We start from the raw sequence: 14,534 nt of genomic DNA on the forward strand, positions 1-14,534 counted from the left end.
CTTCTTCCATAGGCTGCAATATTTTTCTACTCTGAAAGAGTAAACTCTGGGATTTTTCAATACTAAGGTCCTTCCCCCAAACAAATTCCAATGAAAATGAATGCAAAAATAATTTATTTAAGCTTATTATAAAGTATATGTTCAGAAAACCCCAGAACACTTCTATGGCCAAGTTTACAATTTATATTTATCTCTGGTGAACTGAGAGCCTAAACACTGAACTGGGGGCCTAAATACACTATTGGTGTGCTTAAACATTCAAGTATACTATTTGGTGGTAGTTCTGAAAAATTATGATAAATAAAACCTGAAAGCTTTCATTTAGTTTCCTGTAATCATGAGATCTGACATTTTTGATAACACCAAGATAAAGATTTCATTCAGTGGTAGAAAGAAAATAAATGAGGACATTAAAAAAACAACCCAAATGTATAAATGACAGTTTTTAAGAAAAAAGTTAAAATGAAGCCAGACTATACCAACTGAACTGATAAGCATGAATGCTGTTAGGGGTAGTGCTAGAGCAAACTATTTCAGAAAATTAGAAATAAATAACGAAAATAAAAAGACATTTGTAGTACTGAATGAAATACTCACACCTGTCAAAAAAATATATATATATGTATATTTTTTTACCTTTCCTGTTGTCTGACCATATAAACCAAACATCTCTCTTAATCTCTCTTCACTGATGGCTTCAGGTCTGTCGATTTTATTCCCAAGAATCAGTATAGGCACATTAGCAATAGTTTCATCTGTCATTAGGGACTGAAAAAAAAAAAAAAAAGACAAGATACTGAAACCATCTAAAGGGCTCATTTTGACAAGATACCAAATGGGTATCAAGGACTCTCTCTCTATCATCTCATGTCTGTTTGGCCAATTTTCTTTGGCAGACTGTCCCAACATTTGAAAGTGAGCTCAATGAACCTGTAGCTCAATTCTTCTGCCGCCCTAAGTCTCCTTCCATAAATGCTCACTCTACTCACTCTGTGATCAGTGAGGTACAGTGACTGGACCCAACACTCTGAAGGCATGCACACCTGGCTTCATTTCTAATTCTATTGCCTCCAAGTGGTGAGATGTTAGACCAATAATCCTTACTGAAGTTCAAAGAGAATCTGCATTAGTAGCACCTACCTTATGGAGTTGATTTGAGAATTAAAGGAGGTAATATGCACAGTACCTTGCACAAAGTAGGAACTCAGGAATTCCCTGACTCTGTTCCACGACCACAGAACCTACCTGGACTTTTCCACATGAACAAGTATTTGTTTGCCTGCACTGGGCAGAGGTAATGGTCAGGTCAACCTTCAGTCAAGTCACAGACCTGCTTTCTCTGTGCCAGATCTAACACCGGCCTTGCCTGCTGTTCCCAAGCCCCTTTTTGAAGCATCTGAACTGAGAGAGGGGAGAGGACGTGGCAGCATGTGGCCCTGGTCACTCCTGAGAGTGGTGACAAAGATAGCATGTTATACCATTTCCAGGTTCTGGCCAACTCCTGAAGAAACCAGCATCCCAGGATGACCAGGGGCTTAAGATCAAGCCACTGTAGGAATGTGGGACACGTGAAATACACTATAAAGGCACACTCTGCACAGAGTGAGCTCAAGCCTTCAGGAAGGAAGTCTGTGTTAGTACTTCCTCAACAGCTACAATTACTCCAAGTTACTCCTGCATTCTAAGCAGGGTAATCACTGAGCTCTACAAACTGTTGGGAGTTACATCAGAGCTGCAGAAGAGCCACACTCTGATACTTACATCTCCAACCTATTTCCTCAGGCTTACCAGAGTGATTCCACTATGTTTAGTTTTAATTATTTAACTTACATCAAGTTCTTCTTTTGATTCTAACAGCCTTTCATGGTCTGCACAATCCACCAGAAATACAATGCCATTGATAGCAGGAAGGTAGTTTTTCCACACTCTTCGAGCTAACAAAAACAATCAGGAGTTAGATTTTATTTGCTTGTCAAACCTACGAGATGATTTGATGGAAGAGTCCAACAAGATATCAAGTGTAATTATCCCTTAGCTGCTACTATTTTGCTATGTATTCAAGTTAATTTTTTACCCAGTATTGCCAAAAATCTTTCCAGATGACCAAAGAAGAAAGTTCAAGTTTCCCTCGATTACAGGCAAGTCAAATACTTTACTCTGCCCAGTTTACTCATGTTAGAATTAACATTTGCTACCAATGGACAAGGATGCACATTAAGTTCACTGGAGAACTGCTACTATTTTTTATATGCAGTATTCAGTTTTTGACATTCCTAGTTTGTCAGTTTTTTGCCAGTGATAAATTTGGAGTCAGTGACAGAAGGAAATTAGTATCAGGTACAGAATTATTAAGTTAAAATAATAAAGCAAATTGTTCCACTCATAACAGAAATTAAAGTTTATGAAACCATTAGAGTAAGTTTTTCCATGACATTCTAAGAAAAGAAAATAATTTCAGGGGCACCCTAGGGGAAAGTAACTTTTTTCTCTGACTTCAATTTTATAATATATCTTAAAATAACAATAATAGAAATGAAGTCTCTAACAAACTCCATTAGGTTCTAATTCTAATCATTATATTCTAGAAAGTACTTTATGTATATTTCAAACAATTGATGTATATCTCAAATGTGCTTTCACTAGCCACAGCAAGCTTTGTAATATTCATTACTTATGAATTGCTATGTGCTGGGTATTGCCAAGACCTTTTGGGGATATTAAAAATATGGCTAGGATTTCAGTCCCAGAAGTTTGCTAGAGGAAAGAAGACAATCTTTCCAAACCTATAGACATGTATACAAATGCACTAAGTGCTATGTTAGTATAGCTGAGAGCACTCCCAACCTGGGAGTGGCTTCTCAGGGGAGGCAGCCCCTCTTACACTGGGCCCTGAAGGTGGGTTACTTAAGTGCAGATGGGGATGGCATGAGCACAGAGGTAGAAGAACACCAAGAGGTTTGGTTTGGTTGGAATAAAGAGAATGCGAAAAGGAATAGTGGGAAATAAAAGCTAGAAAAACAAACTGGGATCAGAGCATAGAGATCATGAATGCCTGGTCAGTAAATTTGGTTTTTATTTTGTACGTATGAGTTCACCACTGCAATTTTTCATATGGAGCAATAACATATTCATAACATGATTATGATAGCAAGCGAGACGCGAACTGGAGAGAAGGAATGGAGGCTAAATTTTACTCATATGCTTTACCACCAAAAGCACTTCAGACAAACTGGAGTATCATGAAAATCATTCTTTGCATTTAAAGCATTTATCTGTGGGTAATAAATTCCTAAATTTTAAGAATACCCTGGCTTTCCTTGAAAAGAATGAGATTTCATGTACTGGAAAATAATGGTCACATTTTTATTAAGTAATATAAAACAAAGCAACTCTATAAGAGTAATAGAATCTTACCTTGAACATGCCCACCCAGATCAAAAGTTGTAAACGTCATGCCAGCAATGGTTAGTTCTTCTGAAGCTAAATAATGATACAAAATATTTTAACAACACGAGAATCAGAAATCCTTTTCTGGTATATACTGCCACTTAATATTTGATTTACTTTAATTGTAAATAAGGTCAAACAATTCAAATAAAAAAAGAATTCTTTGTTCTAACTACTATATCCCATTTCATATTGAAAATATAATATAAGTAAATGGTAATACTCAATTCTTATATTCACTACCCACCACAAATCCCACACTTATCTTTCCCTCTCTAGTAATCCTGCTGAAATTGACAGTCATCTGCTGTGAATTCAAGTGACTGGCCAAACCTAGTAATTTTTCCTACAATTCATCTTAAATGATAAAGATGAAATAACAATTTTCTCTCATGGCTGTCATATTTCTCAGGTGACAGTCTTCAATGACAAAAACAAGTGTAATACCAATTTTGGCCATTATTTCTTCAAGTATTTTTTTTCTGCTCCCTTCCTTCCCCTTCTGGGACTTCAATGATAGATTTGCTAGACTGCTTACTATTGTCCCACAAGTTACTCAGGCTCTGTTCATTTTTTCTTTTTTTGTTCATTTTTCTCTCTGTGCTTCTTTTAGTTTCTGTTGAGTTGATGTAAGTTCACTGATCTTTCCTTCTGCAGTACTGGCACTGTCTAACTTGCTGTTAATGCTATCCAGGGAAATTTTATTGCAGATGTTTTATTTTTCATTTCTGTAAGTTCCGTTTGGTTCTGTCTTACCCCTTCCATTTCTCTCCTCATTATGTTCATGTTTCCCTTAAAACCTTGAGCATATTCATAACAGCTGTTTCAGTGTCCTTATCTGCTAATTCCATAATTCCATCATCTTTGTGACTTCTGCCATCATCTTTGTTACAATCTGTTTCTACTAATTGATTTTTCTCCTGGTTATGGCGTTCTCACACTTTGCTGCTGCTTTTCGTGTGTGGTAATTTTCAATTGGATGCTGGATTTCACTGTATCCTTTTGAAGAAAGTTGGACTTTGTTCTGGCAGGCAATTAAATTGCTTGCGGATCAGTTTTTAAGTTTTGTTAGGGTAGATGTAAAGTAGTCTTTACTTCGGAGCCATGTTAGCCCCATAACTAAGATACAATCCTTTTGGAGTCTCTATTGAATGCCCTGTGTATTCAGCTTGATCTGTCCTTTCTGGCTGATCGGAACAGGAACTCTCGGCCCCATGTGAGCCCTGGGAACTATCTGAGTAACAGCTCCGCTGTAACTTATCTTTCTCCAGAAATTGTTCTTTGACTGGCCATGTGTAGTTTTACCCTACATATGCAGATTGGTATTCAGTCATGAAAATTTCTGGAGTTCTGTCCCTGCAGAGCTCCTTCCCCTGTGGTAATCTGCCCAGAGAATTCCAGTCACCTCAGCCTCCGCAAATTCTGGTCTCTATTTCCTCAACTCAGGAAAACTACTGGGTTATGTTTGGGTTTCCTCTCCCTACATCACGGTCTGAAAATTGTCTTGTGATAAAAATTGAAGAGTTTGTCTTTCTTCTCTTAGGAATCAGAGCCCTGTGCTAGCTATTGCCAAATATCTGAAAACAGTTTTAGTATATATTTTTGTCCAGTTTTCTAGTCACTTACAGGGAGAGGGTAATTTCAGACTCTGTTACTTCCCAATGGCTAAAGGCAGAAGCCCCCTACAATTACAATGAAAGGTTCAGTGTACCTGTTAACTATTTTGTATAACTGCTGAGGCCTCAGAGTAGTTTATCCTGTTAAAAAATTCTGCATGTAGACTGCCAACTGATGAATAATTAGTACAATTTGTGTTCAAAGCATTATCCTTTCCATAAGGATAATGCTTGGATGTGGTTGGTAAACTATCCCTATGATTATAATCCCCAGTACACTCTCTGCTTTATAAAAGAAGTCCCAACTTGATTGATTAAGATACACTAACATACAAAACACTGTTAACATCCCAGCAAGTTCCCTCTTGCCCTTCCCAGTCAGTCCACACCTCCACTCCCAGAAGCAAGCACAGATCTGAGTTTTATCATCACAGGTTTGTCTTGCCTGCTTTAGAATTTCATATAAATGGTTTCATACAATATGTAATTTTTTGTGACCAGCCTCTTCCATATAATAGGCATTGTATGTATCAATAGTTTATTCCTCTTTCTGGTTGAGCAGAATTTCATTGTTTATCCATTCTTTTTTTGATGGACATCTGAGCTGTTTCCAGTTTGGGGCTATTACAAATAAAGCTGATACAAACATTCTTCTACAAGGATTTTGGTGAACATATGTCTGCATTTATCCTAGAGAAATGCCTGGTAGTGGAATTGACAGATCATAGGGTAGATATGTGTTACCTTCCTCACATATGCTTTTAATTAGTTGAAAAGTATAAGCTGAAGTGAACGTGAACAGCATAAAACAGCATGTTTTATGCCACTGCTTTTACTCCTAGTGCCTCGTACTTAGAACAATGTCTGACATAAAGCAGATGCTCAATAAATATTTGTTGAATAAATAAATAAGGGCAACATCAAAAACATTCTTAAATGACTTACACCTAATATAAGACCACTGTGTAGTCTCTTCCAATTCTGCTGTTTTTGTAGACAATTTTACATACTCAATTTCACCATGATCACTTTTTTTCTGTAACAGTATTGTTCTTATATCAGAATCTTACTTGTCAAGCCCCACTTTCTTCTCCTAATATAAAAAAAATTCTATCAAATTTTTGAAATCTTCCTTTGCCAACTTCACTCACTGTTTTATAAATCAAGTGGTAATCTGTATTGTTCAGTTCTCCTGCCTTGTTCTTTGTATACTTACTGAGCTAAATATCATATTATCCACTTTTTAGTCCAGTTCTCAATTTTATACTCATTTAAAATATTAAGGCAAATACTCATTATTTCATAATTAATCTGTGGATTAACTTGTCTTTAAACTCTGTGTCTAACTGATTCATCGTCTTTTCAACAGTAAAAGTTAAGGTCGCAGGTATTTTAAAGTTAGGCCTCTGTTTCTAATAATTTTGTCACTTTACTTTCTCAAACAGTACCTATTACATCATCTTATATACAGGAGGATACATACTAAGTGATTTAGAGAGTCATTATTAATGTCTTTCAGGTAGTCTTTTTAAAAGAAAGCAGAGTAAATGTTTTAAATTGTTTTAAAATTTTCTATTAGTGTATCAATACATGCCGTGTTTTGCGGGGATAATTCTACGGCCTTTATATTAGATACAGTTGAGGATGTAAGGACTAGAAAAATAACTAGTTAATAAGTTGAGAGCTACCAGCAAAGTGTAAGACTATGGTCTGTCACTGAATAGTGATTAAAATAGTACAGGTCTAAAATGTGAAAGACATTTAAATTATGTAACAAGGTAATGGTAATAGACTATTTATAACCCAAGCATTATGTGGTTGAATAGACCCCAATCATATCATAATTCCTGAGATAATAATTTTTTAATTCCTCTAACTGGACAAGGGTTTATTAACTGATAAGAAAATATGAGTATTATATCAAGATCTAAATATACTCCCTGGGAGTTGGGTCACCTATTATTTACTATAGTATTTTGAGAAGAGGTCAAATGACCTAACCATAATTTATCCACCAAAAAAACAAACAAACAAAACCTTTTGGTTAGAGCCTATGAATTGGTATCACCTGATCAAGTAATACATTGCATGGGAGAACAGACTTACTGGGATGTAGCGTCGGGACATGTTGTCCAAGTCTGTCATCTTTTAACATGTGTAGTAATGTTGTTTTTCCTGCATTATCCAATCCAAGAAATACCAGTTTACCAGTTTTCTTATATAATCCTACAGAGTAAGAGCTATGGTTAGTCAAAGTGACATCTGACACAGATTATATGAAAAAATGACTTTAAATAAAAGTATAATATGATATTCACAATTAATTATTTAGATACCTTTCCTAATTACCAGATTTTTGATAAAGAAACACTTATTAACCTTTTGAATTTTTAAGATTTTATAAATTGGCCTGAAAATTCTTGGATTTCTAACCTATTTTTAGTTTTGAAGAGCTACTTTAAATCTGTTATGATTTGGGAAATCAAATCTCTATAAAACTAAACTTTGCCCCAATCAATAAATGTGTGTTACCTAAAGTTATCTGCAATGCCAAAATGCCGATTCCCGTGACAATTTATCTTGAGTCCTCTTTAATTCTATTTTAATTTATTCCTTCTTTGACAAATATCTGTGTCCTCTGCTAGAGAAACACTCATAAAATACTTGACATCATGTATTTATGGAGCTAGACCAAAAGAAAAATTAAAGGCATTTTTCATAGATGAAAATTAATTATTTTTGACAATAAAAATTACAGTGAGTTTTTTTCAGTAAAAAAGTTTAGTTCACTGTCAAATTTCCCTAAGAATAAGGTTAAACTATTCACAGGCTTGCATAAAACTAAGCAACAACAAAAAAATCCAAGTACATAATTTTGGATGTATCAACCAAGCACTGACAGATAAAGTGATAATTAGATAAAGACAGTACTGGCCAATTTATAGTAGATTGGTATTTAATGCAAAATTCCACATTGAGCGATATACATATATTTTAAAGACTTTTTAAAGAGCAGTTTTAGGTTTACAACAAAATTGAAACAAAGGTACAGAGATTCCCATATACCTCTATGCCCACACATATGTACCCCCACCCCCAAAAGGCAACAAAAGTTTAATGATATATATTCATTATACAGAGTATTTTCACTGCCCTAAAAGTTAAAAAGCCCTCTCTACTCTGCCAATATATCTCACGCCACCCACTCCCCAGCAACCACTGACCTTATTTTTATTGTCTCCGTATTTTTGCCTTTTTGAGAATGTCATGCAGCTGGAATCACACAGTATGTATCTTTTTCAGATTGGTTTCTTTCATTCAGTAATATGCATTTAAGGTTTCTCCATGTCTTTTCATTTCTTTTTAGTGCTGAATAATACTCCATTGTCTGGATATACCATTGTTTATTTATCCATTCACCCACCAAAAGACATCTTGGCTGCTTCCAAATTTTGGCAATTATGAATAAAGCTGCTATAAACATCTGTGTGCAGATTTTTGGGTAGACTTAAGTTTTCAGCTCCTTTGGGTAAATACCAAGGAGCATGATTGCTGGATTGAACTGTAAGAGTATGTTTAATTTTTATAAGAAATCAACAAACTGTCTTCCAAAGTGGCTGTACCATTTTGCATTCCCACTAGCAATGAATGAGTGTTCCTGTTGTTTCACATCCTCACCAGCATTTAGTGTTGTCAGTGTCTGGACTTTGGGCATTTTAACAAGTATGCAGTGGTACTGAACTTAATTTTTCATGTGTTTAATTGTCTAACACTCACGGAATTACATGAGGAACACTGTAGCAGCTCAAAAATATATTTACACAACCAATAACTGAAAATGTTAAGACAGTAGGCAATTAAAGATTCAGGCCATCCATTTTCTAGTAAGTTCCTGCCAAAATAACATCTAGTTCTTTACCCACATTCAAGTTTAAGAAGTAAATTATTTAAAGTTCTAACTTTTGATCACCTGTTGACCAACAATTCTGATCTTAAGGAGAAGACTGCCTTCCATATTTACTTGAGCTGGGGTACTACATCTCTCCTTTAATTATGAATACTGACTAATAATTTCTTTAAATATTTCTAGTTCTTAAGTGATGTCTACATAGATTATTTCTAACTGATGCAATCAGTCTTACCATTCTAGCTTTTAAGTAGTAAAAGTGTGCTGGATAAGATTCCAAAAGGCAACAACTAGAACATTTAATCTTTAATTGTTAAACTCAGTTGGACTAAATTCTTATTTTGTGGTAGGCACTATTAAGCACCTGCATACATTATTTCATTTAATCCTCAAAGTAACTCTTTGAAGTGCCTTTTTTTTTTAAAATTATGGGCAGAAGAACTGAACAGATATTTTTCCAAAAGAGGAAATGCAGATGGCCAACAGGAACAAGAAAAGCTGCTCAATATCACCAATATCAGGGAAATGCAAATCAAAACTACAATGAGACACCATCTCACATCTGTCAGAATAGCGATCATCAAAAAGAACACAAATAACAAATGTTGGCGAGGATGTGGAGAAAAAGGAACCCCTGTACACTATTAGTGGTAATGTAAATTGGTGCAGCCACCATGGAAAATAATATGGAGTTTTCTCAAAAACCCAAAAACAGAACCAGCATATGGCCCAGAAATTCCACTCCTGGGGCTATACCCAAGAAAAACAAAAACATTAATTCAAAAAGATACATAACATCCTGCTATTAATAGAAGCAGTATTTACAATTGGCAAGACATGGAAGCGTCCTAAGTGCACATCAGTAGGTGAATGGATAAAGAAGATACAACATTTATATGCAGTGGAACACAACTCACCCACAAAAAAGAAGGATATTTTGCCATATGCGGCCCTTAATTCACTTTTTTCTTTTTCTTTTTTTGCACTTCAAAAACCAGAATTTTAGAACTGGCATAAACATTTCCACTGCATCAAAAACAAAATACCTAGAAATAAACCTAACCAAGGAGGTTACCTGTACTCTGAAAACTGTAAAACACTGATGAAGGAAGTTGAAGATGATACAAAGAAATGGAAAGCTATCTTGTGCTCTTGGATTGGAAGAATCAACATTATCAAAATGGCCATACTACCCAAAGCAATCTACGGATCCAATGCAACCTTTGTCCAAATACTCATAACATTTTTCACAGAACTAGAACAAACAATTCCAAAATTTATATGGAATCAAAAAAGATCTTGAATTGCCAAAACAATCTTTTGTAGGTCTTTTTTTTCCTCTTTCTTCTTTTTGTTCTCTTTTCTTGTAGTTTGATGACTAGGGGAGTTCCTTTAACATTTGTTGTAAAGCTGGTTTGGTGGTGCTGAATTACTTTAGCTTTTGTCTATCTGTGAAGCTACTGATTTCTTCATCAAATCTAAATGAGAGCCTTGCTGGATAGAGTATTCTTGGTTGTAAGTTTTTCCCTTTCATCACTTTAAATATATTGTGGCATTCCCTTCTGGCCTGTAGAGTCTGCTGAAAAATCAGCTGATAACCTTACAGGAGGTTCCTTTGTATGTTATTTGTTGCTTTTCTCTTATTGATGTTAATATTTTCCCCTTATCCTTAATTTTTGTCAATTTGAATATTATGTGCCTTGTTGTGTTCCTCTTTGGGTCGATCTTGTTGAAGTAGCATTATCCTCTTTTTCACAGAGGGGAAATGAAGACTCAGAGTTAACTTGTTTAAATGCTAGAGTCAGATCTGAGATTTGAACCCAAGTCTAATCCCATGGCTTTGGTTCATTTCCATTTCTCTACACTGCTTCCTAATGTTAGCACTATTAACTTTCTTGTTCCTGATTATGATGCAATCTGTTTTGCCTTTTCAACATAATTCACATAGATTCATTGTTCTGTAAACTGAGATAGAGATTCCAACCTGTTATAACCCCAAATCCCAGTATAATATAGTTTAAAAAGCCCTATTTCTGACCCAGTTGTTACAAATATGTGACAAAATATTTCAGTCTGATAGAAAGATTTAAGAATTCTCTTGGTAGTATAGAGAGATCTGACATTTGATCTGTAGTAGAGCAATAGTATAAACTAGTGCGAAGAATTTCATTTTTAAAAAGAAAAAGAAAACATCCTGGGTTTTTAAAATTTGCAAATGTTAAAGTTCAACTAAGAAATAAAAATACAGTGACAAAATTTGAGCTTACATTTTTATCCTTTTAATATACAGTAGTCAAAAAAATTTATATTTCCCAAACACAATTTATTTTCCAGGTTAAGATTATGTTTGTGGAGAAAGAATATTTGCATAGGAGACACCATTCCATAAGTACAATAGTGGTCAGTTTGAAACTATGGTGACCACTTTGTAATTACATGAAATGCTTCTCTTTCTGCCAGTTCACAAGATGATTACAGAGAGACTAAACTTAGGGCAAAATTTGAAAAGAGAGATGAGAAATATTTTCATTAGTTACTACAATAATAATGTTGTGTATATCCCAACATAAAAGTTAATCAAAAGCCTGTTTCACTGAAAAATGTGGTAAGTCAAGGATGTCAGTAAAAAAAAAGAGAGAAGCTAATATTTTTCCTATCTTTAAAATGTATAAAGAGAGGAAAATCACTAGTCAGAACTGTTGGGTAAACAAATCTCATTTAGCAGGTTATAAACTGTCATTTATGATATACAAGGCATTCATGGATCATGCATGTTTATAATTAAAAAATAATGCATTGGATTCTTGTGAGGATTAAATGAGATTAAAGCTCTTTGATAAACTGGCTAATAAATGGTAGCTATTCCTGTTAATAATATTCTATCAACAACCTTAAGAGGTAGCAATTACTACTATTTTAACAGATAAGAAAATTAAGGCTAAAGTGGAGAAAGTAATTTGTCAAAGATTACACACATTATAACAGGTATAATGAGTAACTTAAAATGTATGACTTTAGAGCCCACATTTATAACTACTAGGTTATATAACACAGAGGCTCTAGACAAATAAAAGACATTTTTATATAAGTAGGATTAAGTGGGATAACAGAAGAGAACAAAGGGCCAACGTTACCTAAAAACTGTAGCACACTGCTGAAACCACTGTAAATCCAGTCAAATATGAAGGACATATCCAAATCTTATAGGATCTGGGGAAAAAAAGTGTTTTGAATTTAGTAGCCAACATTAAACATTAACTTTGAGTAAATAATCCTGCAACAACCTTACTCTTATCCAAAGTTATTCTTATCTAACCATATCTATATTGGTCTAACTTCATCTATATTGATGCATAAAAAACAAAATCCAATTAAAATACCATGTAGAGACCATTCTTTGCCCATCAAAGTAGCAAACGTGAAAAAGAATTATAACAATCAGGACTAGAAAATATGTGGTAAAAGAAACATTCTTAGTGGCAGTATAAAATGGTACAAATCTTTTTCAAAACCAATTTGGCAATACTGTATCTGCTGATACCATTTGACCCAAGAATTCTACTTTTAGAAATTGTCCTAAATATGGAAAGACTTTATGTATAAAGATGTGCATCAAAGTGTTACACAGGAAAAATTTTGGAGATAATCTATGTTCAGTAGTAAATCAAATACACTATATATGGCCTATGAAATGTTTACCAAAACCTTGGAGTGGGGGAAGGGAAAGAAGGGAGAAAAGAGAAGAAGAAAGGAAATTCATGATCATGAAATTCCTAAGTCTAATTATACCTATGTGGTGTAAAAATCCTTTTTCTATTTCTTTTGGTCTTTTGTAGCAGTTGGTACCAGACAGTAAATTTGGGGGGTTGTTATCTTCTTCCTGCATATTTCAAATTTTAATCATGTTACTAAATGTAAAAAAATTTATGAAATCGCAGTAGAAATGCACAGGATAGTTCAATTCAGCATTTACTTCACATGTGCTTGATAAACTAATATAGCTAATATGGAAAATAAGAGAAAAAAGCCTCTTGAGAAAAGAAAGATCACTTATATAAAAATACACTTTTAGATCAACAAAGTTCATTTTCTAGAGCTGAACAAAAGAACCCAGGCCCAAGGGCCAAGTCCAGAAAGTTTGTAGGATTGTGCTATCTTTGATATTCTTTAGACAAAGTATGACACACAACACTGCTTTCTTTAACACCTCTCCCTCTGGTGAGCTGCCAAGCTGGACACAGATGGGCCCACCAAACTTAGAATTCCTGGAGGATAAGATGTTAAGAGACCATATCACCTTGAGAATGAAACACAGAGGAAAGAGACAGCCTACCTCCAGCTTGTACAAGACCTAGCAGTATTTACTAGGAGAGTCCCAGGATCCTGACAACAGTCTCTCCCTCTTCTATCATCCCCTTCTTAGTTGAACTAGTATATGAAGAATTTTGTTTTCGCAACTAGCCAAATCCTGTTTAAGATAGAGTGATTGGCAAATTATGAATAGTTTCACGTGCCAGTATCACAAGAATGAGAACTACAACAGCAGCATAAATACACAAGAATCTACTGTCTCAGAAGTTCTTATTTTACTCAAGTTCAAAATTACACCTCCTTCTACTATTATCATTTTAGGTCATGTATAAATTGAAACTTGTAGTCAGATATATATACAAGTGGCTCATCTTATCCAAAGATTTTTAGGGTATCATCATAATTTTCACTGTAGAGACTCAAATAAAGGGGAAGTGTGTTGATATATTAAATTCAGTACATATTTACCATGCTCACATTACATCCAAGGTCCTGAGCTGGACATCATGAGGAGTACAAATACTGATGACAAACATGGCTCTTTCTCTCAAAAAGGTTATAGACTGATAAGTTAGCTACACATAGGCAATTAAACTGAAAAATTTTAAAACTGAATAGGATATTATCTAAAATGGTAACAACTTACCTTATAGAGTTTCAAGACTTACACAGATAAAAGGAAAAACCCGCCCATATTTTAAATCCTAAACTACTAAAGGATTAATGATCATAAGAGCATAAAAACAAAATAATAAAAATAAATAATAGAAGAGATATGAGGTATTTGTGAGCATAGCAACCAAAGAGGTATGGTATGCTCACAAGTGCTCTTTACATATTAAGTATAAAAAAAGAAAACCAGTCCTGCTTGTTTCTACATCCAAAGTCCTCTATGGCAGCATCAAGGTACAGCTAAGGACAGGTTTCTTGGATGATGTTTAGCCTGAATCTTGAAACTGAATGGGTACAGCAAAAAGTCAGGAACTGTCTGTTTTGTTTTTCTAGGTTTATTTATCTTTTTAGAGGAGGTACTGGGGATTGAACCCAAGACCTCGTACATGCTAAGCATATGCTCTACCACTTGCATTATACCCTCCCCACAGGAACTGTTAAATGATATGATTGGGGTTAGGGACCACAAACTGAGAGTAAAAATCAATAGGTGCTAATTAGTGAGGCAGGAGCCAGATTAATAAACAAATCTGAGACTAAATTTAGACATGTGTTCTTCATGCCTGCTACTTTTAATAAGA

The 14,534-nt window shown here is 34.7% G+C and overlaps 1 protein-coding gene across 2 annotated transcripts in view; it reads right to left on the reverse strand.

The window, feature by feature from the left end:
• SAR1B (secretion associated Ras related GTPase 1B) overlaps positions 1-14,534 on the reverse strand; it is a 28,041-nt gene that overhangs the window by 5,467 nt on the left and 8,040 nt on the right. For both annotated transcript variants that reach the window (XM_064484290.1, XM_010981568.3), the window contains exons 2-6: positions 12,105-12,180; positions 7,170-7,289; positions 3,415-3,480; positions 1,831-1,934; positions 637-768 (exon numbers count right to left, since the gene is read on the reverse strand). In XM_064484290.1, the coding sequence (XP_064340360.1) occupies positions 637-768; positions 1,831-1,934; positions 3,415-3,480; positions 7,170-7,289; positions 12,105-12,162 (480 nt within the window). In that variant the 5' untranslated portion in view covers positions 12,163-12,180. The remainder of the gene's footprint in view (positions 1-636; positions 769-1,830; positions 1,935-3,414; positions 3,481-7,169; positions 7,290-12,104; positions 12,181-14,534) is intronic.

Source organism: Camelus dromedarius, chromosome 3 (assembly GCF_036321535.1).
Source record: "Camelus dromedarius isolate mCamDro1 chromosome 3, mCamDro1.pat, whole genome shotgun sequence".
Classification (NCBI taxonomy): Eukaryota; Metazoa; Chordata; class Mammalia; order Artiodactyla; family Camelidae; genus Camelus; species Camelus dromedarius.